The sequence below is a fragment of the Ornithorhynchus anatinus genome, chromosome 5, assembly GCF_004115215.2.
Source record: "Ornithorhynchus anatinus isolate Pmale09 chromosome 5, mOrnAna1.pri.v4, whole genome shotgun sequence".
Taxonomy (NCBI): Eukaryota; Metazoa; Chordata; class Mammalia; order Monotremata; family Ornithorhynchidae; genus Ornithorhynchus; species Ornithorhynchus anatinus.
In genome coordinates, this window is record NC_041732.1 from 44793211 (window position 1) to 44818129 (window position 24919).

Below are 24919 nucleotides of genomic sequence, written 5' to 3' on the forward strand. Positions count from 1 at the left end.
AACCTTCAGCCCTCACCTGCAGCAGGAACCAGGAGGTAGTAGGTTCAGAGACCCATGGATATTCAGGATCCGCATGTTTTGAGCCCCTGGTGGTCCCTTCCCACCTTTTCCCCCACCCCACAACTACCTCACACACACCACTCCATTCCAACTTGGAACATTCTTACTGTAAGATCTGGAAGCCACCCCTGTGATCTTTCCCTGAAGTGCTTAATATGGTGTTTTGCACAGAGTAAGTGCTCAATCAGTACTATTGATTGACATGGCATCTTCCTTCAAAATGTCTCCCAGTGTCAGATGTCTATTAAGCCAGGATATGCCAGGGAGCCAGCTACTTAGTGGGATTTATTGAGTGCTTACTATGTGCAGAGCACTATACTAAGCCCTTCAGGGTGTAAATTAGAGTTGGTAGATGCACTCCCTACTCCCAGAGAGCAAGACCAGATCAAGGGTGTTGAGAGAGTGGGAGGTGACTCTACTAGACTGAAAAAGTGGCTGACAAATCCTTTAATAATAACAATAATAATAATTGTGGTATTTAAGTGTTTACTGTGTGCCAAGCACTGGGTTGGATAGGAGCAAATTGGGTTAGACACAGTCCTCGTTCTGCCTGGGGTTCAGAGTTTTAACCCCTATTTTACAGATGAGGTAACTGAGGCACAGAGAAGCCTGTGTGACCTTGGGCAAGGCACCTCACAAGTGGTGGAGCCATAAGTAGAACCTGTGCCCTTCTGACTCCTAGGCCTGTGCTCTATTCACTATGCCATGCTGCTTGGCTCTGTCAATGAATTCACCACTTGTCACACCTGTGATCACTTCCTGACTTATCTCTGCTGAGCCTCCCAGACTCTTTTCTGGGCTGCTGCACCCTCAGCAGCCTCCTGCTCCAGTGTACTGACCCTGGGCTTCACTCTCTTTAAAGCACTTGTTCTGTTCTTTCTGCATGTGGGTGTCCACTCTGTTCCAGAAGCCAATTGACAGGTAGGATCAAGTTGACCAACTCTTCTCTCCTCTTGGGTGTCTTGCATCAACTATGAGCAGGTGTGGAGTGGGAAACTGAGGCCCAAAGTAAATAACAGACTCTTTCTAAGACTGGGGTGAGAACTTGGACACCCCTATCACAACAAAACTCCTGAATCACTTGTTTATCTTCGAGTCCTAAATCTTCTTTTTCCCCGATACTTTCTCATACTAGATAGACTGTCAGGTCACTGGATCCAAGAGAAACAAAGCTCTGTGATCCAGGAGAGACATACAAGAGGCCTTTACATTTTCCACCAATTGTGTTTATTCTCTCTGGATATATTGGCTGGGTCTGCGCACATCTATTTTAGAGGAATTTACATGCCTGGCTTCCTTCCTGCTGGGTTAGTTATAGAATCAATATTTTTTGCCTATAATAAACCTAATCTTGCTAAATGTTTGGCAATATCATCTATATTAATAGATGGAAGATTGAGCTCCAGTCTAGAAGCCATATATTTTAACCTCCAAGAAAGCTTGACACAGAGGAATGCTATATATTTTATATGGAGTCATGGGCGGTTTGCATAGCACACTAGAAGTGGTTGGAGCAATTTACGTGAATCAAATTCCTTTTCCCTCTGGGGATATGCTCTGCATTAATAATGCTTCATTATTTCCATAGTACCTGCCCCCCTTCTGCAGCACTCCCTGTGGATTCTCAGCTTTAACTCTTTGGTGGCATGAGAGGGCAGGATAATAATGATGATTATGGTATTTAGGTGCTCACAATGTGCTCAGAACTGGGGTAGGTACAAGATAATCAGGTTAGACATATCCTGTCCCACATGGGCTCGTCTTCTAAGGAGAAAAGAAACTGGAGTACAGAGAAATGAAGTGACCTGCTCAAGGTCATACACACGCAAGTAGATCTGGGAATAGAACCCAGGTCCCCAGACTCCTTGGCCTGTGCTCTTTTCACTAGGCCACCCTGCATAAAAGGACTTCTCCTTCTGAGACAAGTTGAAACTGAGGTGGAGAGGGGAATCAACTGGCCTCTGAGTAGAACAGCAATTAAAGGTGTGCCATTCATTCTCCCTGAGACATTTGCTACTCCCACTGAGGCAAACTTGCCAACTTTTTTGGTAGATCAAATCTTCCCCCATGTTCCTCCTTTTCCTGTCTTACAACTCTCAAAAGACTTTAGAGCACATAAGCATTTTTTGAGTAACACACTTATATCTGTATGGGGCATCATAACCTGTTGTCATACTGGATTTCTCTGCAGACTTTTATTCTGAATATGAGTTCTGAAGCTACATAACCACTGTGCCCCACAGCACTATAACCAGGTTATCCTTTTGCAAGATTCAAATGGTTGTTAGCTCCAGGGGGCTAGGTTAAGTGTGTTTGTGGGTGGGGTAACTTTTTTTGGTTTTTTTTATTTTAATCACCAGGCTTGGTTGTGGTTGGGAAGGCACGATCAGAGCTGTGCTCTGTCATGTCTCTCTCTGAACCAAAAGTTCATGCCAGGGACAACCTCCCTACCCTCCCTTCCCACCCAGATACTTAAAGAGAAGCCAAGTTCATTTTGAGTGTGCTGCCTGTTTTCTTCTAGTTTAAGTGTGAATTCACTGGCCTAGTAGGGTTCTAGTAGGTGGCGAGGAGACTGCCCGGGTACAGGGCAAAGGAGGGTCTGGATAGCTCAGAAATGCCAGTGCAGAAGAGTGAGTCCTCTATCCCAGTCAGCAGGGGGCTGAGTGTGGTGGAAACCCTCCTCATGGCTCTTCTGCTCCTGCTGCTGCCAGAGTTCACTTCCTCTTCCCTCTGACTCCTTCTCTCACCTGCCTTCTGCCTCTGTTCTTGGGGTAAGGAAGCCAGTATTATCTCAGGAAGCCCAATGATCTAGTCTAGAGTCAAATTTTGGATGACAGTCTGGTGTCCCTTTCTTCAAATGCTCTTTGGGCTGGATCCCATGTCCAGATCATCTTCCTTTTGACAGACCTTGTCTAGTCAGAGATGAGCATTCTCCAAGGCCACAAACTCCCCAACATTATACAGAGGAAGGAGCATGGCAGCTGAGGTGGAGCACAGAGAAGGAGCAGTTTGGGGTGCTACACGATGGAGGCCAGGGTGAGGGGGGTGTGAACCAGCCTGGCCTTGCCAGGGGGGTTTGGACAGCCTGTTTGAGAGCACTTTTACAGGGTCCTGCCTAATTGGAAGCCTTAAGGCCAGTATCTGGACCCGTAGAACCTGTCAAGATGATCACAGAGGGCTGAACAGCCCTTTCTGAGCCAGATTTCCATGTACATATTTCTTCCCAACTAGGTCTGGCACCTTTAGAAACTGTACAAATCTATCAGTCATATTGAGCACTTACAATAAGTTCTTGGAAAAGTACACTGTAGCAGAGTTGGGAGATACTCTTGAGGGGCTAGGTAGGAGAGCAAGTAAGCTCATTTCAGGCAAAGAACATGTCTGCTAATTCTGTTGTACAGTGCTCTGCTCATAGTAAGTACTCAAATATTTATTGATCAAAGTGCTTACCAGGGAGCGTACAGCCTGAACCCTATTGCCGGGTGGCAGCAGAACCGGGCCTTGATTCTAGCCAGGAAATCCCTGAGAAGTCACTTGCAAACTTGTGTGGTGGTCTTCTAAATCTCAATTTCTACATCCCCCCCATCATCGCAAAGACTGCAATTGCACTCATAATTAGCTAGAGACAGAAAGTAACTGATAATCCTAAACCTTCACTTTTATCCAGTAATTCTGACCCTTCCTTCTCCCTTACCTAGATCACTTAAACAGAGTGGGAAAAGAATCCATTTCTAATCTTATCATTCTCTTATCCAGCCACCGCTGATAGGGCTCAGGAGTGGCAAAATGGCCAAGAGCCAGGCCGCAGGAGGCAATGGAGCAGAAGGTGAGGGCCTGGCAATCCCCAGAATAGATGCCCAACCCCTGGCCTGGTTCTGGAAAATGATTGCATCAAGACATGAAATTGGACTCTGGTAGTGGCTTCCACCAGGGCTGAACTCATTCCCAGGACAGGGCATAAGTGTTGGGATACTCTTTTTCAGTAAGAACTCTCTGGGTGTGGCAAAGTCCATACTGCTTGAGGACAGGAACTGTCTACTCTGGACCTAGGACTGTGCTATGCCCCCTGTAGTGACTCAAATACCTAATGAAGGTCAGCAGAAGGATTAGGGGCTTTAGTTTCTCCAGAGATACAAGACTTGGAGACATACACCTCCTGGGAAGAAGACCCTGGGATGGGAGGAGTATACTGCAGAACAGAAGGCCAGAAGGGAACCAGGGTGGGCAGAGTGGATTTACTTAAAGCAGGGGAGGTAAGGTAAGCTGTCCCTGGGAGCTGGGCAGGGAGAAGTTGTTCACCAAGAGCCTTGCTGATGCTCACCAGAACCTCCACAAAGCCACTAGGGTGGGAAGGAAAGAAGGAAAGGGCAAAGGGAGAGGACATTCAGACAGAAGCTACATCTGGAACATAAGTAGGGTCAGGAGCAGCAACTGGAACACCGGTAAGAGGTCTGGAGGACTGCTCCCTAGTCAACTACCAAAAAGAGCCAAAGGGCCTGAAAATGGGCAGTGGAGAGGAGATCAGAGAGGTGAAGGGGACCAAAGCTCCAGAAATGTCAAGCCATCACATTGTGAGGAGAGCAAAGCCTAAGAGGCCATGAGAAGCCCAGTATTATTGAGAGAGCAAGAGGGCACAGCAGCATGCTCCTTGTTAGTATGGTGGTGAGTATCTCTGCTTGTGATATAGGAGACAGGGGTTCAAATCCCCAATGGGGAGTGAGATGTTTTCTCCAGACTATAAGCTCCTTTTGGGCAGGGAATTTGTTTATTGTTATATTGCATTCTCCCAGTTGCTTAGTACAGTGCTCTGCACACAGTAACCACTCAATAAATATGACTGAATGAATGAACATGAGTAACTCCTCAGAATCTCCCTGCTAGTGCTGCCATGCAGATGGTGCAGTTGTCTCCAGAGAGGATTAGTGGAATGCCCTCCCTTGAGTCACTTGAAGTTGCATCAAGCTCATCTCTATGGAAGAGACACAGAGACCAATCCGGTTGTAACCCCTCGGGACAGATAGGATAGCTTTCTAGGTTTGCTTCCATCTGTCATGCCTCAAGTATTTCCTCAAGAGGGTATGATGGGAAGTTTCTTCTTTGATGCTGGTTGGTCCAGGCAGCCTGTAGGAGCTCTCTGTTCTTAAAGTGCCAGACATGGAAGGGTGAGTTGAGGGGCCAGTGTACTGCTTTTCAGGAAGCTCATTTCAACCATTGGCTCCCTGTGACCCTAGATCAGTACTTTCTCCAAGAAGTGGGTCTGGAATCTGTGAGATGGAAATGGTCCTCTCAGAGGGAACCCATAACAATTCCCACTGGGAAACATGCAAGCTCAAGGGACTGAGGAATACAAAAAATGGGTAGCAGGGGAAGGAGTTAATGTAAGAAAAAATTGAATAATTGTGGCATTTAAGCACTTACTATATGCTAGAAACCAATCTAAGCGAGGGGTAGAAACAAGCAAAGCAGGTTGAACACAATCCCTGTCCCATGTGGGGCTCACAATCTCAATCCCCATTTTACAGGTGAGGCAACAGAAGCCTAGAGAAGTAAAGTGAACTTGCTCAAGATCACACAGCAGACAAGTGGCAGAGCCAAGATTAGAACCCATAATCTTCTGACTCCCAGGCCAGTGCTTTGGAGAAATGTGGAGCAGGGTTCCTGTTGGAGGTTGCTCATATTTGCTTATAGGATAAATCTTTCATTCATTCATTCAATAGTATTTATTGAGCGCTTACTATGTGCAGAGCACTGTACTAAGCGCTTGGGATGAACAAGTCGGCAACAGATAGAGACAGTCCCTGCCGTTTGACGGGCTTACAGTCTAATCTTAGAAGAGGAATCTGGTGGCCTCAGGCAGTGAGCATCATGCCTGATATGCCAGGGCTCCACATGCTTGGATCCCTTAGTAGGATGACAAAATCTACATCATTCATTCAATTGTATTTATTGAGCGCTTACTGTGTGCAGAGCACTGTATATCAACACAACCTAAGCAAACAGTCCACCTTGGGCATCTGTCCGCTTGATCAGGGGTCTTGCATGCTGCCCCAGGTGATGGGAACAGGCAAGGTAAGGTAAATCTGACTGGAAGCAAACAATAATAATTGTGGCATTTGTAAAGCGCTATGTGTCAAGTGCTCGGTTAAGCACTGGAGAAAAGACAGTGCAAAGAGATCAGACCCAGTCCTTGTTCCTCAAGGGAGTCATAATTTAAGGGGGAGAGAGAACAGGCATTTAATTCCCATTTTTATAGATGAGGATACTAAGGCACGGAGATCTGAAGCAACTTGCCCAAGGTCACACAATAGGCAAGCGGTGGAACTGGGATCAGAACACAGGTCTTCTGACTCCCAGTTTTGTGCTCTTTCCCCTAGTCCATGCTGCTTTTCTCCTGCCCTGATAGTCTGTGTGACAAATCAGCTCTCCATTCTTGTGGAGGGAGGGTTATTAACAACAAGCAGGCTGGAGGGTTCTGGGATGCAGCTGAGCCCCTGCTGATCTACAAATGTCAAATCCCGCTGGGTCATTTGTGGGAAACCTCTAAGAGCGAAAGTCAATATTGGTACTGGGGAATGAGAAAAGCAACTAAAATAATAGAACCCCTCCACTCTCCCCACTCTCTAACCTACTCTACTCTCCCTTTCTCCCCCCCCTCCACCACTCCCCCCGTCTTAAACTGCCCCATCGTCTTCCCCATGAGATCGCTAAAGAATGCTTCAGGCCCTGGCCTCTATGGGTCTGGGTTTCCAGTGAGATCTGTGGCTTTGATGTGAGGAGGAAGAATGCTGGTTGGAGGTGGTCTGAGAGAGACCTGTGAGAAGCTTGGTCCCTTAAACTCTCAGGTGCCCATTTCTTGGGTCATCCCACATCAGGAAAGCAACTGGAATTTGAACCCTGACCAAGTCACCCTTGGGAGGTCAGTCTTAAAAAAAAAAAAGCCTGATCTTGGCTTTGGCCTAACTAGGGCAAACACAGGTTCACATCTCAACTGGTTGTCTCGTCACTGTAGGAATGGTTGTCTAGTTTGGAGCTCAGGAGTGCCAGCCTAGACTTGTGTCCCCTTGCCTAGTGAGTTGGGATCAGGGAGGTCTGGTAGTGAGGAAGGTGGAGAGGGAAGGGGTATGGCCAGTGAGGATTTAGGGGACTGGTGATAGCATGCAGGGGCCTGGAGATTTCTAGGATTGAGCCACAGGGAAGATGGATGGTGATGAGGCAGGAGGTGGTCAGATGCAACATCCAGAGTGGGAGATGTAGCAAACCCAAGTAGGAGAGAGGTGGCACCAGATGTTGAGTGCTCCCCTTGCTCATCATGTGGGTATTGGAGGACACTTCACCCCCTTTCTGCTTTCAAATGTCTGTTTCCTGGTGATCTAGGTTCATTCCCAACTGCCAACCCACAATCCCGCTCAGCCTGTTCCACACCTGCATGGCGCCCTTGTCGGTAAGTTTGATCACTGCTTCACCTTCTTTGGGTTTGGCTTGTCCAGCCTGCCTTTCCCTCATGAGGGTCTTCCTGTCTATCTCCAAGGCAGATAGGATGGCTCCTCTGACCTTTACTGTGGATTCCTCTCTCTCTCTCTCTCTCTCTCTCATTTGCTGTCCTCTTTCCCACTGAGAGTGAGAATCTACCTACATTTGCCAGTACCACCGAAAAAGCTGATGTATGAAGCCAAGTAGCTTGTCCATGGACATGTAGCAGGCAAGTGCCAAAGAAGGATTAGAATCCAGGTCTTCTGACTTCCAGTATTGTTCTCTTTCCAGTGGCCGTTATGCAAGTAAGTTTGACAACTGATAACTTTGTCATTTTGACTTAGCACAGCAGGCCTGAAAAATATTAGGATATTTGCAGGGCTTTGCAAGGGGACAGGAGGGGATTGCTTTCTCCTGATTGGCTCCTCCTCTGGCGGCCTATCTTTCCTCCTAAATGTTCTTAGGCTCTGGGGACTCCAGGAGGGCTCACAAGCAGCAGAAGGATGGAGGGATAGGATTAGTGGTGGAATGTTGTTTGTCAGTCAAAACGACCTCAGGGTTCCCAAAGCAATATCCCTTTTGGTACATTTAAGTACAAGGCTTGCCCAACTTGGGAACTTGGAAAAAGTGAAATTTTCTTTCATGAGGGTCCCTTGCCCTAAGTAGACTCACTGTCTGTTTCAGCTGACATTCTCTTGGGAGGGCCCATTCTCCACCAGCCTCAGTGGGCTTAGTCCTGAAGGAAGACTGAGATCTATCTGCACATCTCTAGAGCAAGGGGATTCCCATCAAACCCATACCCTGCATCTGTCTCTCCCTCCCTCCTTCCCTCCCTGGTCTGACTCATTCTCTGCATTTGCAGCTGGCCACGATGCTCACACTGACTCTGCTGGTGAAGCGCCGGCGGCTATCCAGAGAGTGCTGGACTGGGGTGCCTGGGCTGTTAAGGTATGCAGCGGGACCGACAGGTCTGAAGATTCCCTTTTCCCTTCCCCACCCTCCTGCCCCCTTCTCCTCCTGCATGCCCCACCTAACTCTACCAAATCACCCAGAATTCCAGGACCAGAAATCACTACTCCCAGAGCTCTGGTTGAGGTCCAGCCTTTGCCTATATGGGCAGAGTGGAATCCCCCACAGGTCAGAGTATCGTGAGAAACTGCAGGACTTAATGGAAAGAGCAAGGAGTTATAGGACTTGGGTTATAATCCCAGCTCTGCCGATTTCTTGCTGTGACCTTGTGCTAGCCAGTTCACTTCTCTGTGCCTCACTTTCCTCATCTGGAAAACAGAGATTCAATACCTGTCCTCCCTTGTACTTAGACTGTGAGCCCTATATGGGACAGGGACTGTGTCCAACCTGATAAACTTGTATCTACCCCAGTGCTTAGAACAATCCTTGACACCTAATAAGCACTTAACAAATAGTGGATTTTTTTTTTAAAAAAAAAGCTTCTACAGTTCTAATCTCCTGTCCCAAAGTTACCCTCCTGCTCCCTGCTTCTCTTCTGATGTCCATCACTCTCTTTGCCCTCTGGGTTACAGCCCTGTGAATTTTCTAGAAGAGGAAGGGCCCCGGGGCCCAGCTGCTGCGGTGTTTGGGATCCTCTTCAGTTCGCTGTGTGTGCTGGTCCTGGCCGAGAACCCCATGCCAATGTTGACTCACACCTCTGCTGCTGGACGAGGTAACAAGACCCTTACAGGGAGCAAGTGGTGATGGTCTCTGTTAGTTGAGACTGAGGGGTCCCCTGGAAGCTGAGCTTGAGCCACAGAAGGACGACGCCTCCTTCTCTGACATGTCCTCTTTCAGTTTGCCTGGCTTAAGCTGTTTTACACACAAGAAGATGTGGAGTTCTGTATTTGTTTTCTCCTGAGAGCCGTTTCATTGCCCATTATTTCTAAAGGGGCCTAGGAACCTTATAACAGACCATCTCTGTCATCCCTTAGGGAAATTTCTTCTAAAAAACAATACCGTTAAATCAGATTCAGTCCCTGTGCCCCTGGAGTTCACATTGTAAGTAGGAGGGAGAATAAGTATTTTAGCCAATATTACAAAACCTCAGGCATAGAGAACTTAAATGATGTGCCTAAGTCCAGGTAGCAGGCAAGTGGTAGAGCCAGGACAAGAACCTAGATCTCCTGCTTCCAAATCTTATGCTCTTTCCACTAGGCCAACATTGCTTCTGAGTTTGTGGACACTATTTGTGGATTATCCATGCCTTTCATTAAGCAGACCTTCTCCTCCCTAGGAAAGGTTGATGGGAGGGGAACTAGTAGCTAGTGGGAAGCAGTATGGCCTAGTGGAAAGAGCATGGGCCTGGGAGTTGGAAGGACCTGGGTTCTAATCCTGGTTTTATCACTTTTCTGTGTGACATTAAGCTAGTCACTTTCATTCAATTGCATTTATTAAGCACTTACTGCATGCAGAGCACTGAACTAAGCACTTGGGAGAGTACAAAATGTCTCCCCACAGTCAGCTCACAGTTTAGATGTGGGGAGACATATATTTAAAAAATGAATAACAGATATATACACAAATACTGTGGAACTGGGAGGGGGATGAATAAAGGGAGCAAGTAAGGGTGACCCAGAAGAGAGTGGGAGAAGAGGAAAGGAGGGCTTAATCAGGGAAGGCCTCTTGGAGATGTACCTTCAATAAGACTTTGAAGCAGGGAGAGTAATTGTCAGATTTGAAGAGGGAGGGTATTCCAGACCAGAAGAAGGATGTGGGCGAGAAATTTGGTGGCAATGAGATCGAGGTACTGTGAGGTTAGCATTAGAGGAGCAAAGTGTGCAGACTGAGTTGTAGTAGAGTAGTAAGGTGAGGTAGGAAGGGGCCAGGTGACTGAGTGCTTTAAAGCCAGTGGGAGGAGCTTTTGTTTTATGCAGAGGTTGTTGGGCAACCACTGGAGTTTGCTAAGGAGTGGGAATAAATGTCTTAAACGCTTTTGTAGAAAATTATCTGGACAGCAGAATGAAGTATTTACCTGAGTGGGGAGAGACAGGAGGCTGGGAGGTCAATTAAGGAGGCTGATACAGTAATCGAGGCAGGATAGGATAAGTGCATTAATGTGGCAGCAGTTTGGATGGAGAGGAAAGGGCAGATTTTATCAGTGTTGTGAAGGCTTTAATGACAGATAGAATATGTAGGTTGAATGAGAGGGACTTAACTTCTCTATGCCTCAGTTTCCTCATCTGTAAAATGGGGATTGACTGTGAATCCCATGTGAGACAAGGGACTGTGTTCAATCCAATTATTTTGTATCTACTCCAGCATTTATTTTAGTACAGTGCTTGGCACATAGTAAGTGCTTAACAAATGCCATTGTTATCATCATCATTACTATTATTTAAATGAGTTTGTGCACAGTCTGTGAATTCCAATTATTCAGGACCTCCCTGGGCCGTAAAACTTGGGCTGCAGCTGGTGTCAGTTAAGGGAAAGGAAAAGCGGTAGACAGTCCTCCAGCTTGGAAATTCTCCCCACTAACTTTAAACCTGTGGATTGTCAGAATTTTCCCATTTCCTCCCAGCAGCCCATCTCATTCTCCTGAAGTCAGATGGGAAAGATCTGTAAGTGCAACCCCCCAGAGGGTAAAATATGTCCTAAACTGTCACCTGTTGGTCACATTTTTTTGGTTCATTTTTAAACCGAGCAGGGCTGTGAAGCGCAAACTCACAGCTTTTTCCAGCTTGCTTTGGTTCAGCAGAGAGCAGGCCCAAGAGAAAAAAAACCCTTTGGGAAAGAGCCCAACACTATGGGGCCATGGCCAGATGGGATGTTGAGGAAAAAATTGATCTGACTGGGGAATGGGAGAATTGACCAAAATTTGCCAACATCAAAAAAAATTCTGAGTTATAAAGATTTTCCTATTGGGGGGAAATGTAGCCTATTTTCCCTGTAAAATACATCCTAATTTCTCCTCTCAGGCTTGAAGGAACAGAAGTTAGAGGCTTTAAGCCAATATAGGCTGGTAGGCAGAAAAGTAATTATATAATTGACCTCCTGGAGTTCTATTTTTGTTCCTTATCAGAAGTTGCAACTCAGATGTGCTCAGATCATAAGAATAAGATGATTTTATTTGGTTTCCCAGGCTGCCCTATCAACCTCTCTCTCCTCTGACTCCAGCCACCAGTTGTTCAGGGCAGAGCTGGGAGCATGTAAAAAGCTGTAAAAATGGGAATTAATCCTTAAACCCCATATGGGACATGGACTGTGTCCAGCCTGATTAGCTTGTATCTTCCCCAGCACTTAGTACAGCACCTGGCACAAAGTGAGTGCTTAACAAATGCCATTAAAAAAACGAGCACCTCACTAGGGGATCAGGAGTTCTAATCCTAGCCCCACTACTTACTTGGCTGCTGGGTGAACTTGAGAAAGTCACAACTTCTCCGTCCCTGTTTGCTCACTTAAGATATCTTAAGTGATCTCTCATCTTATCCCCATCTTAAGAGATGGGGATAAGATGCCTGTTCTCCCTCACATTTCGACTGTGAGGTCTGGGTTGAACAGGCACTGTATATAACCAATCAGTCTCATTTATTGAACACTTACTGTTTGCAGAGCACTGTACTAAGCACTTGGGAGAGTACCTTTTAACAGAATTTGTAGGCATATTCCCAGCCCACCAAGAGCTTACAGTCTAGAGGGGAGATAGACATTAATATGAAAAGGTAATAAGTAAAGTTATTTTGTATCTGCCTCAATGCTTAGAACAGTTTTTTGCACATAGTAAGCACTTAAATAGCATTATTAGTATTATTATTCTAAGTGCTTAGCATACCACAGTTATTTGCTATTAATTACCGTTCGGGGGTTCTACCAGTTTGCAGGGAGGGGTAGAGCCTGGAAAGAGTCAACCTGCTTTAAGTGAAAGGACCAATTTGGTGAAACGTGGTTACAAAGGGCTCTTCGTATACAAACCAATCGACTGGCAGGATGCAGAAATGTCTTCATAGCCATGAAGTACATTATAAAGACATTTTTATTAGATTCAGAGTAAACTTAAAGTATCTAGGAGTTCAGGATTACACTGTCAACTCTTTGAGGGGAGAGATCAGGTCTCTTACCCCTTGTTATACTCTTCCAAGGCACTTAGCAGAGTGTTCTGTACATAGTTGGTACTCAATAAATACCCATGATTGCAACATGCTGAATTAAGCAGTGTGAAAACTCACCATATGCCTAGGGCAGCCTCACTTAGTCATGTCCAAATAAATTTCTGGATGACTGAATTGTTGGCAGTGTGGGAGTATAAACGAAGCACTGTCTGCACAAAAGGTCTTTGAGCACCGGCAAGACAAACGCTTGGGATATCGGTATGGTCTCGGTCACTGATCAGTCTCCCTGGAGTCTCAGCTCTGAAGAGCCAGAGAGGATGTGTTCTGGGGTATTTTCCAGGGTGATGGCAGATTGATATCCCTGAGCTTTAGGAGGAAGGGCCAGAGAACCGTGTCCTGTTAAGTGGATCAGCCTCATCCAGCACCATGGGTAGCAGAGGAGAAGCACTGCTGTGCTGCTAATCTTCAGTGGGCTGAAAGAGCTCTGTCTCTTACCTCTGTCTGTCCATCCATCTCTAGAGTTTTGGAAGATTATTGCTTTGCTGTATTATCCTGCCTACTACTATCCTCTAATTGCCTGTGCCACAGTCAGACACAGAGTTGGTTACATCCTTGGCTGCTTGCTGTCCTGGACCCACTGTGGGGTTCTTATCTGGCAGAAAGTGGAGTGCCCACAGTCCCCAGAGGTAAGAACCGGCTCTATGTGAGGGCCCATTCTGCTGTTTTCTAGACTGTAAGGTCGTTGTGGGCAGTGATTGTGTCTGTTGTTAAATTGTGCTTAATACAGTGCTCTGCACACAGTATAGCCTCAAAAATGAATGAATAAATGATTTTGGTTGCAAGAGGCTCCAACCAGGAGCCTGCACAGTGAAGCGTGGCCCAGAAAGGATCTCCCAGGAATGCGTGATTGGGACCCCACCCCTCTTTTGATTCACAACTCCCCATCCCTCTCCTCTCCACCCCAGTCATTGGTCAAAGCGCTCATTAAACCCAAATTTCCCTGGAAAGAAAGGGAGGAAGAGGATGACTTTATGAGCAGGACTATGATTTCAAGCCATTCAATCAATGGTATTTACAGAACACTTACTCTGTATAGGGCACTCTACTAAGTGCTTGGGAGAGTACAATACAACAGAGTAGCTCATCACACCCTCACCCTCTTCACTCCAGTGCCTGGAAATGTAGCTTTGCCTGGAGTCACCAAAGGACTATTCCTAGCTCTCTGAACAATAAAGAGGGGTGGGAAATGGTCATCCCCAAGCTGATGGATGCAGAGATGACAGCATCTGGCCACACATTGTGGTGAAATTATGCATTTCCCATTGCAGGTGGCATGTGCAGACTGCCTTGGACTCTCTCCAGGTTGTAAAATCCTGCCACAGACTCTTGAGAGTAGGCTTCCCAAAGACATTTCTGGCAGTCAGCCAGGGACCCAGTGACAGAGAATACAATATTTTTCCCTGAGTAAAGTAGAAGGTATGCAATGATCTGCACCCCAGATCCTGTGGCTGGCTATCTCAGCCCTCCATTCCCTTATCAGGAAGCTGTGGTCTGGAGGAAGCTGACCTCTCCCACCTGGCACCAGAGAGCTTCTGTCTCACCAGCAAGTGTGGTTCCATTGTCTGAAAATCAGAGAAGCTTGACTTTGAGAGTCGGGGTGGAGAGTAAAGGGAAGAAAATCTACATTTTCTGCCTCCCAGACCCCTTTAGTCTGATCTGTTTCTGATCAGCTTCCTTGGCCATCTTGAACAAGACTGGGGCTCATGACCTGAAGGAAAAGGAGGAAGTGAAAAGAGGCCCTGATTTAGACTGATGGTTGGATCTAGTGAGGGTTGAAGAATGAGGAGTGATAAAATCTGTTTAATAACCCTGGAAAGTGCCCAGTGGGGTCCAAGCTGAGACATCTGCATCTACATCCCTTGACCAAGATTGGTTATGCCAGTAATGGCTTTAGGCTTGTTCATATGCCACTTACTTTCCTACTAGATAAGACAGAGCCCCAGGAAGAGACTTAGGCTTGGTACCATGGAGAGGAATATTGCGTATTGGTTAGCTTAGTTCCATGCATTCACTGTAGTAGCTTCTTGACCCCATCCACATTAGAGGAAAAAGGAGGGTAAACTTTAGCACTGTAGACATTCAACTGCCACATGTGGAAGCGGGGTACTTCCATTTTCTATCACGCCTCAACTCCATTGAGCGCCACCCCACCTCTCCCACTCCCCAACTTGGACACACACTCTGTCTCATCATCTCAAGTCACTGTACAATCTCTACCCTCACCAATCCTGAAATTCCTCCATCTGACCTCAACCTCCTCACCTGCCTTTTCCCCCACATAACAATATCACTAAAATCCACCCTTTCCTCTCCATCACAACTTCTACCATGGTAATCAAGCCCTTATCCTATCTCTCCTTGATTACTGTATCAGCCTTCTTGCTGACCTCCCTGCCTCCTGTCTCTCACTATTCCAGTCCATACTTCTATCTGTTGCCCCGGTCAATTTTCACCAAACACATTCATTCCGTTTCCCCACTCCTCAAGAACTTCCAGTGGTTGCCCATCCAAATCCATATCACACAATCTCCTTACCATCGCTTTGAAAGCACTCAATCATCTTGCCCCCTCATACCTTACCTCCCTACTCTCGTACTGTAACCCAGCCCACATACTTCACTCCTCTAATGCTAATTCACTCACTGTACCTCAGTCTTGTCTATCATGCTGCTGAAGTCTTACCACATCCTCTGTCTGGCCTTAAACATCCTCCCTCTTTAAATCCAACAGATAATTACTCTCCCTGCCTTCAAAGCCTTATTGAAGGCACAACTCCTCCAAGATATTTTCCCTGACTAAGCCCTCATTTCCCCTTCTCCCATTCCCTTCTACGACACCCTTGCACTTAGATTTGCTTCCTTTATACACCCCTCCCTCAGTCCCATAGCACATATGTACATTTCTGTAACTTATGTGTGTCTCCCCATCTAGACTGTAAGGTCGTGGACAAGGAGCATATCTACCCTCACTGTTATAATGTACTCTCCCAAGCACTTACTGCAATGCTCTACACAGAGTAAGCACTCAATAAATATGACTAATTAGGGGGCAAGTGGAAAACTTGTCAAGTCCTGCATTTTCTCTGCCTCTTCTTGGGAGCAGGGAAACAGAGAGAATGATGATGTTGACATGTTTGTATTCAGATCTACAGGTATTACTCTCTTCTATCCCATCTTCCTATCATCTTGTTCCTCCTCTTCCTGAGTTTCTGGTACCCAAAACTTCTGCTGAAGAGCTTTACTCAGAAGAGAACATCGGCTGGTTTGGAGGTAATGGGCTGAGGGCTGGTTTGGTCTTTGTGTGGCTCTCACAGGGAGGCAGAGGCCTGGGCCAGGGGTCATTCATTCATTCAATAGTATTTATTGAGCGCTTACTATGTGCAGAGCACTTTACTAAGCACTTGGAATGTACAAATCGGCAACAGATACAGTCCCTACCCTTTGACGGGCTTACAGTTTAATCGGGGGAGTCAGGCAGACAAGAACAATGGCAATAAATAGAGTCAAGGGGAAGAACATCTCACAAAAACAATGGCAAATAAATAGAATCAGGGTGATGTACATCTCATTAAACAAAATAAATAGGGTGATGAAGATGTATACAGTTGAGCGGATGAGTACAGTGCTGAGGGGGTGGGACGGGAGAGGGGGAGGAGGAGAGGGAAAGGGGGGAGAAGAGGGTTTAGCTGCGGAGAGGCAAAGGGGGGGTAGAGGGAGCAGAGGGTAAAAAAGGGGGGACTTCAGTTTGGGAAGGCCTCTTGAAGGAGGTGAGCTTTAAGTAGGGATTTGAAGAGGGGAAGAGAATTAGATTGTTGGAGGTGAGGAGGGAGGGCATTCCAGGACCACGGGAGGACATGGCCCAGGGGTCGACGGCGGGATAGGCGAGACCGAGGGACGGTGAGGAGGTGGGCAGCAGAGGAGCGGAGCGTGCGGGGTGGGCAATAGAGAGAGAGAAGGGAGGAGAGGTAGGAAGGGGCAAGGTGATGGAGAGCCTTGAAGCCTAGAGTGAGGAGTTTTTGTTTTGAGTGGAGGTTGACAGGCAACCACTGGAGGTTTTTAAGAAGGGGAGTGACATGCCCAGAACGTTTCTGCAGGAAGATGAGCCGGGCAGTGGAGTGAAGAATAGACTGGAGCGGGGAGAGAGAAGAGGAAGGGAGATCAGAGAGAAGGCTGACACAGTAGTCTAGCCGGGATATTACGAGAGTCTGTAGCAGTAAGGTAGCCGTTTGGGTGGAGAGGAAAGGGCAGATCTTGGCGATATTAAGATTATTGGGTCGGTCAGCCTGCTGGGAAATAGTGCCCGGGCCCAAATGAAAGAGGAACAGAGGGTACAAGATGCTATTGGTGGTGGCCTCCCTTTCCTCTGTGTACTGACTACACTGCTACTGTTCAGCTGGGCTGTGGGCTTGACAAATATGAGAAGAGAGAGTGGAGAGAAGTGGGAGTTAATGCCCAGTCCTCACAGTACTCAGCTGCAATCCAGCTGGGAAGTTTGCCACTCCTAAAGCCGAGCATCGGGGACTCCCAAAGATGAACTTTCGTCTGGAAAGGGTATGCTGAATCATTCCTTGTTGAGGGCTTTTTGGCTCTGAGGCAACCTGACTCTGCTGAGGTGAAGAGGAAGGTGGCAGGTAACATTCCCCATATTTTGGCCCTGGAAGAGATCTGATCATGCTCCAGATCCCAGAGTAAGCCTGGGGCCAAGCCTGGACTAGAACTAGTCCCTGTGCCTGTGTCACCAACAGTGGGAGCCCCTCTGACTGGAAACCCCCTTTGCTGCGAATTTTCGGGGAGTGACCGAGGTTGCAATTGACTGAGAATGATGGATTGGTATTAGCAGTAAGTCATTTTTATGTCATCAGACCTTTTTGCAAACAGATTCATGGAGGTGGAGAGCTGGCTTTCCAGAGACGGGGAGAGGCGGAAGAGGGAGCAAGGGATAAGGATGATGGTAGCCAGATGCACAGCACCGCATCCTAGACCTGCCACTTGAACACTTCGAATGGGGAAATGATGGTGGCAGCAGTGGCAGGGTCTACAGTTGTCAGGATTCCCCCTGCTGCTGCCCCAGTGTGGTGGCTGCCCATATTTATGAACTTCCAGTTTTGGGGGGGCTTTATGGGAATGACCAAATGGAACTTGTGTGTTCCATTGTCAACTGAAGGCTGGTCTCTACAGCAATCACCCTGAGGCCCCCAGGTCATCAACCAACCACCCTGGGAATTGCTTCTCCTTCCTGTAACCTGTAGGGAAGACTTTTTGTGGAGGACCACAACACCCTCTAGAAACCCAAAAGTGTCAAAACCCCAAAGAGACACTGGCCCTGTCCTGGGGTCTCAAGTTTATCGAGGTTCTTCCTGGCTCCATCTCCCTCGTGTTTCTTCCCAGAGGCACTTGGCTGGACTTGGGGTGCCTGAGAAGAACAGTTCTCATTGGTCCTTCCCCCCTACCATGTGCCTCTGTCCTCCTTTGCGTGGTCAGTAGGAAAATCCTCGTGCTGGGTAAACCCCTTAGTGCAAGAGGATTAGGCCTCAATGGGCCCTTTTAAGGCACTAATCTGATTCATTTTCTGGGTTCCCATGGTGATAACCTCTGAATTTTCCCTCTGATTTCAAGGATGATGGGTCAGAAGAGGCCCTTTCCTCTCAAAAAGTGTGTCTGGCTATGTTTAGTGCAGTCCTTTTTGTCCTAATGGTCTCCCTCATTGAAAGTCAAAGAGGCAGGAGGAATTGGGAATGTGGAATTGGGCCTGGTCTGCCTCTCAGAGGCCTTTCCTTCTCACTTCAGTCCCAAACTGAAAGTTTCAGGGAGAGCAGAGAGCTCTCTCTGCGAGAAGAATCTGAGAAATAACTGAACTTCTCAGCTTTAACAGTGGAAGGTGATGGAAGTTGTTAAATAGGGGACTGGGCTCCTGAGTAAAGATACAACCCCACAGAAGATGGGGAATGATAATAATGGTCTTACTATGTACTAAGAACTTACCATGTACTAAGCACTGGAGCAGATACATGGTAAGTGGATGGGACTTGGACTGGACTCTGTTCCAGTCCCCCACGGAGCTCAAGAAACAGCTTCCCTTTCGGGTCTGTCTGAGGAGTTCATAGACTAGTCCAGTTTATGGTCCTTTCCAGCCCAAAAGTCTTCAATTAAACTCCTGGCTTTGAAAAGACGGCTGGCTGGCTTTGAAAAGCTTATTATGTTTTGATTCATTTATTAGGAAGATATCATGGCCTCATGGAGTTGGAAAACCTTGGTTCTAATATCAGATCTGTCCCTGACCTGCTGAGTGACCTTGGGCAAATCACAGCATCTCTGGATCTCTGTTTACTCATCTGTAAAATAGGGATACTGTCTACCAATAAGACTGTGAGCCCTGGTTGGGCCAGGAGTCATGTCTGATCTGATTATCTTGTAGCTATCCCAGGGCTTAGCACACAGTAAGGTTTAATACACACCATAACAGTAATTTAATTCTCTTCTAACCGAAGGGGAATCAGTAAGTGTGATCCCCATGCTGCCACCAGCAGAACTCTATGGAGCATCTACTGGGACACAGAGCTCTGTACTAGGGTTTAGAGAACACAGAGCAGAAGTACAAGACCCAGTCCCTTCCTCTAGGAACATAAGAGCCTCGTGAGGACAGTAAGTTGATGGTCAAATCACATCTGGCTTCTCGGTTTTTCTTGTAGATGCCTGGAAACCATTATTACCAAGAATACCTCAAACATGTCCTTGATCCCAGAAAGCAGAGGGGCAGGTAAGATCCCCAAATATGTGCACTGATGGTCTTAGTTGGTTTGTTCAGGACCTTGTATGGGGGTAAACTGGGTCTTGGGTGGGGGGGGGCACTAAAGGAGGATGAGACCTCTCTGGAAGACCCCCACCTCGGGTAATTCCAAGAGCCAAAAAGGAGGAGCTGCAAGAGAGGGGCTGGGACTCTTGAGCATGTGCAGGCCATCTATCCACCTTCACAATCCCTGGCTTTTCTAGCCATGTGGGGCAGGGTGTTGGTGTGTGTGTTGGGGCAGTGGGAAGGGGGAAGGGCAAGAAACTGATCCACATCCACCACCAAGGCCAGGCTGCCAGGAGAGAGCTCCAGAGTGGGACACTCTATCTTGCTCCTGAAATGTCTTTTCTCTGGCAATTCTGGAAGCAGTGTGTCCTAGGGGGTAGAACACAGGCCTAGAAATAAGCAGTTGGGTTCTAATCCCAGCTCTGCCACTTGTCTGCTAAATGGCCTTGAGCAAGCTACTTCACTTATCTATGCCTCAGTTACCTCATCCTTATAATGGGGATTAAGACTGTGAGCCTCCTTTGGGACATGAACCGTGTCCAACCTGATTAATTTATGTCTACCCTAGTGCTCCTGGCACATAGGAAGTGCTTAACAAATGCCATAAAGAACCAAAGAAACAAAAAACTGTCTTGCCTTCCAGTTCCAGCCTCACCAAGCAGACCCTTGCCTCCAGGCTCATCGCCTTCCTAGGCTCTTACCTCTACGCCCCCCAGCAAGGTATTGTGAGTGGGAGTCGTCTGACGTGGGAATTTGCTTCCAGACTCTCTGCCTCGAGGGAGAACTGTGCCTCTTGGCTTTCACAGTGGAGCCTCTGCCTGGGTGGCGGCACCTGTGGTATGAGACATGGGAGAACCCCTAGTCCCCACAGACATTGTCGTTTCTGCCGCGGGGAAGCGCAGACTAGGAGCAGGTGAGGTGGGTGACCAGCTGGGTTCAGCTCTTGCCTCTGCAGCCGATGGTCTGATTGGATGCCCATTTGCTGCCAAAGAGGCGAGACTCTGCCCTGTGTCCTTGAGGGCCAGGGCAGGAAATGTTTCCTATCTCTAAGCTTCAGTTTGTCTATCGTCTGGAAGGAGTTGACTGAGAAAGGGAGAAGAGCCCCAGTGTGTAGCCACTGTACATTTTAACAGGGCAAGAGACATGATCCTGAAGTAGTCTGGGAAGGTGGAGATAGCTGTGCCCACATTTCCACCTAGAGGCCAGTCAAACCTGGGTTGGGGGCTGGAGGGTTATGCTTGGCTCTCTCCTGATTGTATCAGTATCTCCCTCCCTCCCTCAAAACCCTTTGCACTCTGGCCACTCCAGTAGCCATCTGTGGTGAGAGGGACCCTGAGGGTCCCTGCACCTCACCCCCCACCAGCCAGGAACACTCCTCCATTTAACCAGAGGCTCCTAGTTGTGCTCACCTGGGTGGACAAACTGTTGTCACTTAACCACTAGTTTTGAGCCGCCAGGTTTCTTGGGCCAGTGCCTAAGGCAGGGGGTGATGGTGGGGGCAGAAGAGTAGTGGGTTGGGGGAGGAAGCCATTCCTTACAGTTTTCTCTCTTGGCATTACAGGTTTCCGACTTCCTTTGCAGCTGATCATCTCAGCTACCTTGGTTGTCGTGGCTATTTATCAGGTATCGAATCAGGCTGGGAGGGTGATTTTGCCATTTTTGTTGCTTGATGCACTCCTCCACCTCCGTAGCACTGGCTCTTTGCATAGATTAGGGATAAGATTAGATGGTGGCCAGGAATAAAAATGTATGGCATACAATACTGGGACCAATAGTCCTTCCAGTTCAGGATTTGGTACCCAGTAGCAATAACAAAAGATGTTTAGAGCAGCAGAATATGTGCCCTCTGGACATCCATCTTCATGTCTATGGAGAGACCATCATTCAACCAATCCATGGCATTTATTGAGTGCCCACTGTGTACTGTAATAAGTGTTTAGGGGAGTACATTAGAATGAGTAGACTTGGTTCCTGCAGCTTCCCAGAGCTAGTTCTTCTAGCTCCCTTATCTCCCATTGTGATCATTTGTATGAATTTATTCTAGCACTCATTAAATCTATTTTCCACCTGCTCAGCTTCTTGGGATAATGAATTCTTTACGTTTTCCCCTTGCTGAATGGAAAGGAGGCTTTCCTTTGGTTACTTTTGAACTTCCCACCTTTACATTTCAATGGGTGTTCCCTTGCCCTGGTCTTATGGGATTGATTCCTAGCCCAACTCTGCTACTGACCTCTAAGGTGACCTTGGGCTCATCACTTAACCTCGCTGAGCCTCGCTTTCCCAATCACTAAAATAGAGCTGCCTCTTTGTGTCTCACAGGCTGTGGATATTTCAATGAAGAGATGACTTATGGGGAAGCCCTTTTGGAAAAGATTTAAAAAGTGCAAATTAAAATTCAATCATTTCCTGGTTGCACTTGATATTCACCCCACCTGCAGCTTGACACTCATGTACATATCTGTAACTTATTTATTTATGTTTGTGCCTGTCTCCCCTTTTACATTGTGAGATCACGGAGGGCAGAGAACAAGTCTAACAACTCTGTTGTATTATACTCTCCCAAAGTCCTTAGTACAGTGCTCTGCACACAGTAAATGCTCAATAAATGCAATCAATTGATGTATTTCCAAAAGGACTTCCAATTTAAATTCAGGGTGGAATGGATGAAATAATTTTATCTTGGCCCCAACACTAGCCTCACTTCATTGTTAGGTGACCCAGTCTGCTGGGTCATTACACTGGAAAAGAAATTTTTGCCCCAGTGTATTTCAGTCTGTCCTGTTGTCCTGACTTTCATCATTGGTTCCCAGGTAGCCCTGCTTCTCTTGGTGGTTTTCATCCCTACCATGCAGAAGGTGAGGGCAGGGATCACGGAAGACATTGCCTTCCTGTTGGCAGGGTTTGGTGTCATCCTTTCAGAAGACAAGCAGGAGGTGATGGAGTTAGTGAAGCATTACCTGTGGGCTCTGGAAGGTAAGCAGCCCCACTTAGCCCTTTTAGAGTTCGTAACCTTGGGAGCTGGCATGGGGCTCTGCAAGAGGTTGTCTTGTCCAATCCCCTGCCTCCAGGCAGGAACAGTTCCACATCACCTCCACGGGTGAACCTCTCTTCTGTTTACACCCTCCAGAGAGGGAAACTCGACATTATCTCTTAGTCATGTCTTCCCCAAACCCTCCGCCTGGCTTGGCCATGTTTTGTGCCTGTTGAAGGGCTGTCGTTTTTCCCCATCAGGAAAGCAAGAAGCTTCCTCTGCCTGAGCAGGTGTTCATATAGAACCCCTTTCCATGGACACAGCTTGGATTTTGAGACCTATTGGGCCCCCATCTGCCCTCCCTTACCATGCCCAGCTCTTCTGTTCTGCCAGCCAGATTGATCCCCCAGACTCCACTCTAGAAATGATGGAATTGGAGTTTTTCTTCTGGTTGGAAAGCAGATTCCTCCTTTTTATGGCCAAGGGCCAACACTGAACCCAGGTCCCACTTAAACCTCTTTCCTCCATTAATTTAGCAATATTATTCTTATCTCTAATTACGAAGACAATCCAGGTTCAGGAACTAACCCTCTGCTTATAACATTCGTTCTATGACAAAATTGTTTCCTCCTCTTAGAAGCCTCTGAGCTCCAGTCAGTCACTTCCAGCTGTATTTGTATTTTTGGGGAAGAGGGGCTTGAGCCAGGAGGATGAAGAGCCAGAGAGAAGTGAAGACATGATCTCTACAACTGTGGAGCTTTCAGTATAGTGGATGAGGCAGTGCAGATACATAAGCCAAATCTGAATTGATACATGCATCTTAAGTTTGGGTGTTTCAGGTTAAAATGAGCAGAGCTTACAACCTTTCTAATTTTGTACCTGTTACAGCTTCAAACACGTTGGTTTTGGCTTTGCAGCACTAACTTATTTTATAACACTAGCTCCTGGAGCATAAAAGGTGTAAAGGAGCCTCAGGGAAATGAGGAAGTAATTTGAAAGGTTGTAATAATAATAATAATAATAATGTTGGTATTTGTTAAGCGCTTACTATTTGCAGTGCACTGTTCTAAGCGCTGGGGTAGACACAGGGGAATCAGGTTGTCCCACGTGGGGCTCACAGTCTTCATCCCCATTTTACAGATGAGGTAACTGAGGCCCAGAGAAGTGAAGTGACTTGCCCACAGTCACACAGCTGACAAGTGGCAGACCTGAGATTCGAACTCATGACCTATGACTCCAAAGCCCATGCTCTTTCCACTGAGCCACGCTGCTTCTATAATGTGGGTGGGGATTAGGAAGAAAGTTTTAAGTAGATGGGAGGAGCTGAGAGGTATTGGTGGGGGAGGGGAGGGATTCATTTGGTGGAGTTCAGTCAGTCAATGGTATTTGAGTACTTGAGAAGCAGAGTGGTCTAGTGGAGAGAGCACAGGCCTGGAAATCAAAAGTACTTGGGTTCCAATCTCAGTTCTGCCATTTGCTGTGTTGCTTTGAAGCACAGAGAAGTCAAGTGATTTGCCTAATTATCTGTAAAATGGGGACTAATACTTTGAGCCCCTTGTGGGCCATGGATTGTATCCACTCTAATTAGCTTGTATCTACCCCAGTGCTTAGTACAGTGCTTGGCACAGTAAGCACTTAATGCCATTAAAGGGGAAAAAAACACTTTACCACTTACAGAGCACTGTAGAAAGGGCTTGGGAGAGTACAGTAGAGTTGATAGGCATTTTCTCTCCACTCAGTGAGCTTAAAATCTAGTGGGGGAAACAGACAAAATAAATTACAAATAGGGGAAGTGGAAGAATATGCAGATACATAAGTGCTTTGGGGGTGGGGTGTTAAAGTTAAACAAGGAGGATTGACACATTCATTTTAACTCTGTTGAAGTAGGTCACCTACCCTGTCATGGAACCTCTCCAAATTGATGTAAATCCATTCATGTAGCAATATTATTTTTATCTCTAATTGAGAAAACAATCCAGGTTCAGGAACCAAGCCTCCACTTATAACATTCATTCCTATGGCACAATTGTTTCCAATTTATGACATTTGGATTTAACACACATTTTCAAGAATCAATTGTATTGTATACCTGAGGACAGCCTGAAAAAGATAGGTAAGATCCTACACAGAAGCATATAAACAAATGTTTTAGAAACAAATGAGTGTAAGATACCTAGTGAATGGTGACAAGTGGGGTTAATCTGGGAAGACTTCCTGGAGGAGGTGAATTTAAGGAAGGTTATTTTAAGGCTCTAGATTCTCATCCTCCCCAAAACTGACCTGCAAGGTGATAAGTGAGATGTTTTATGTGAGGGAGCAGACTGGCAGGGATGGGAAAACGAAGCCTAAGCACCCCTAGTTTTGTGTCCCCAAGTAGAGATCATGGCTAAGTGTCCAGAAGAAGGGAGGGACTGCATCAGACCTGGCACTGCCTCACCACAGATGCTATTGTTCCCTGGAACGCTGATGTGTGAAGAAAGAGCAGATGGCCCTCCATCTGAGAAACTGT

At 46.9% G+C, this 24919-nt stretch overlaps 1 protein-coding gene across 5 annotated transcripts in view; it reads left to right on the plus strand.

Annotated features, from left to right (window-relative positions):
* Positions 1 to 24919, plus strand: part of STRA6 (signaling receptor and transporter of retinol STRA6) — a 59633-nt gene that overhangs the window by 20146 nt on the left and 14568 nt on the right. For 3 of the 5 annotated variants that reach the window (XM_029066540.2, XM_029066542.2, XM_029066541.2), the window contains 9 exons: positions 7435 to 7501; positions 8393 to 8478; positions 9072 to 9211; positions 13107 to 13273; positions 15791 to 15916; positions 19336 to 19403; positions 20083 to 20159; positions 21001 to 21062; positions 22250 to 22412. In XM_029066540.2, the coding sequence (XP_028922373.1) occupies positions 7435 to 7501; positions 8393 to 8478; positions 9072 to 9211; positions 13107 to 13273; positions 15791 to 15916; positions 19336 to 19403; positions 20083 to 20159; positions 21001 to 21062; positions 22250 to 22412 (956 nt within the window). Of the gene's footprint in view, positions 1 to 7434; positions 7502 to 7678; positions 7836 to 8392; positions 8479 to 9071; positions 9212 to 13106; positions 13274 to 15790; positions 15917 to 19335; positions 19404 to 20082; positions 20160 to 21000; positions 21063 to 22249; positions 22413 to 24919 lie in introns of those variants that run through there. The other 2 variants (XM_029066544.2, XM_029066543.2) reach the window with 2 other exon arrangements.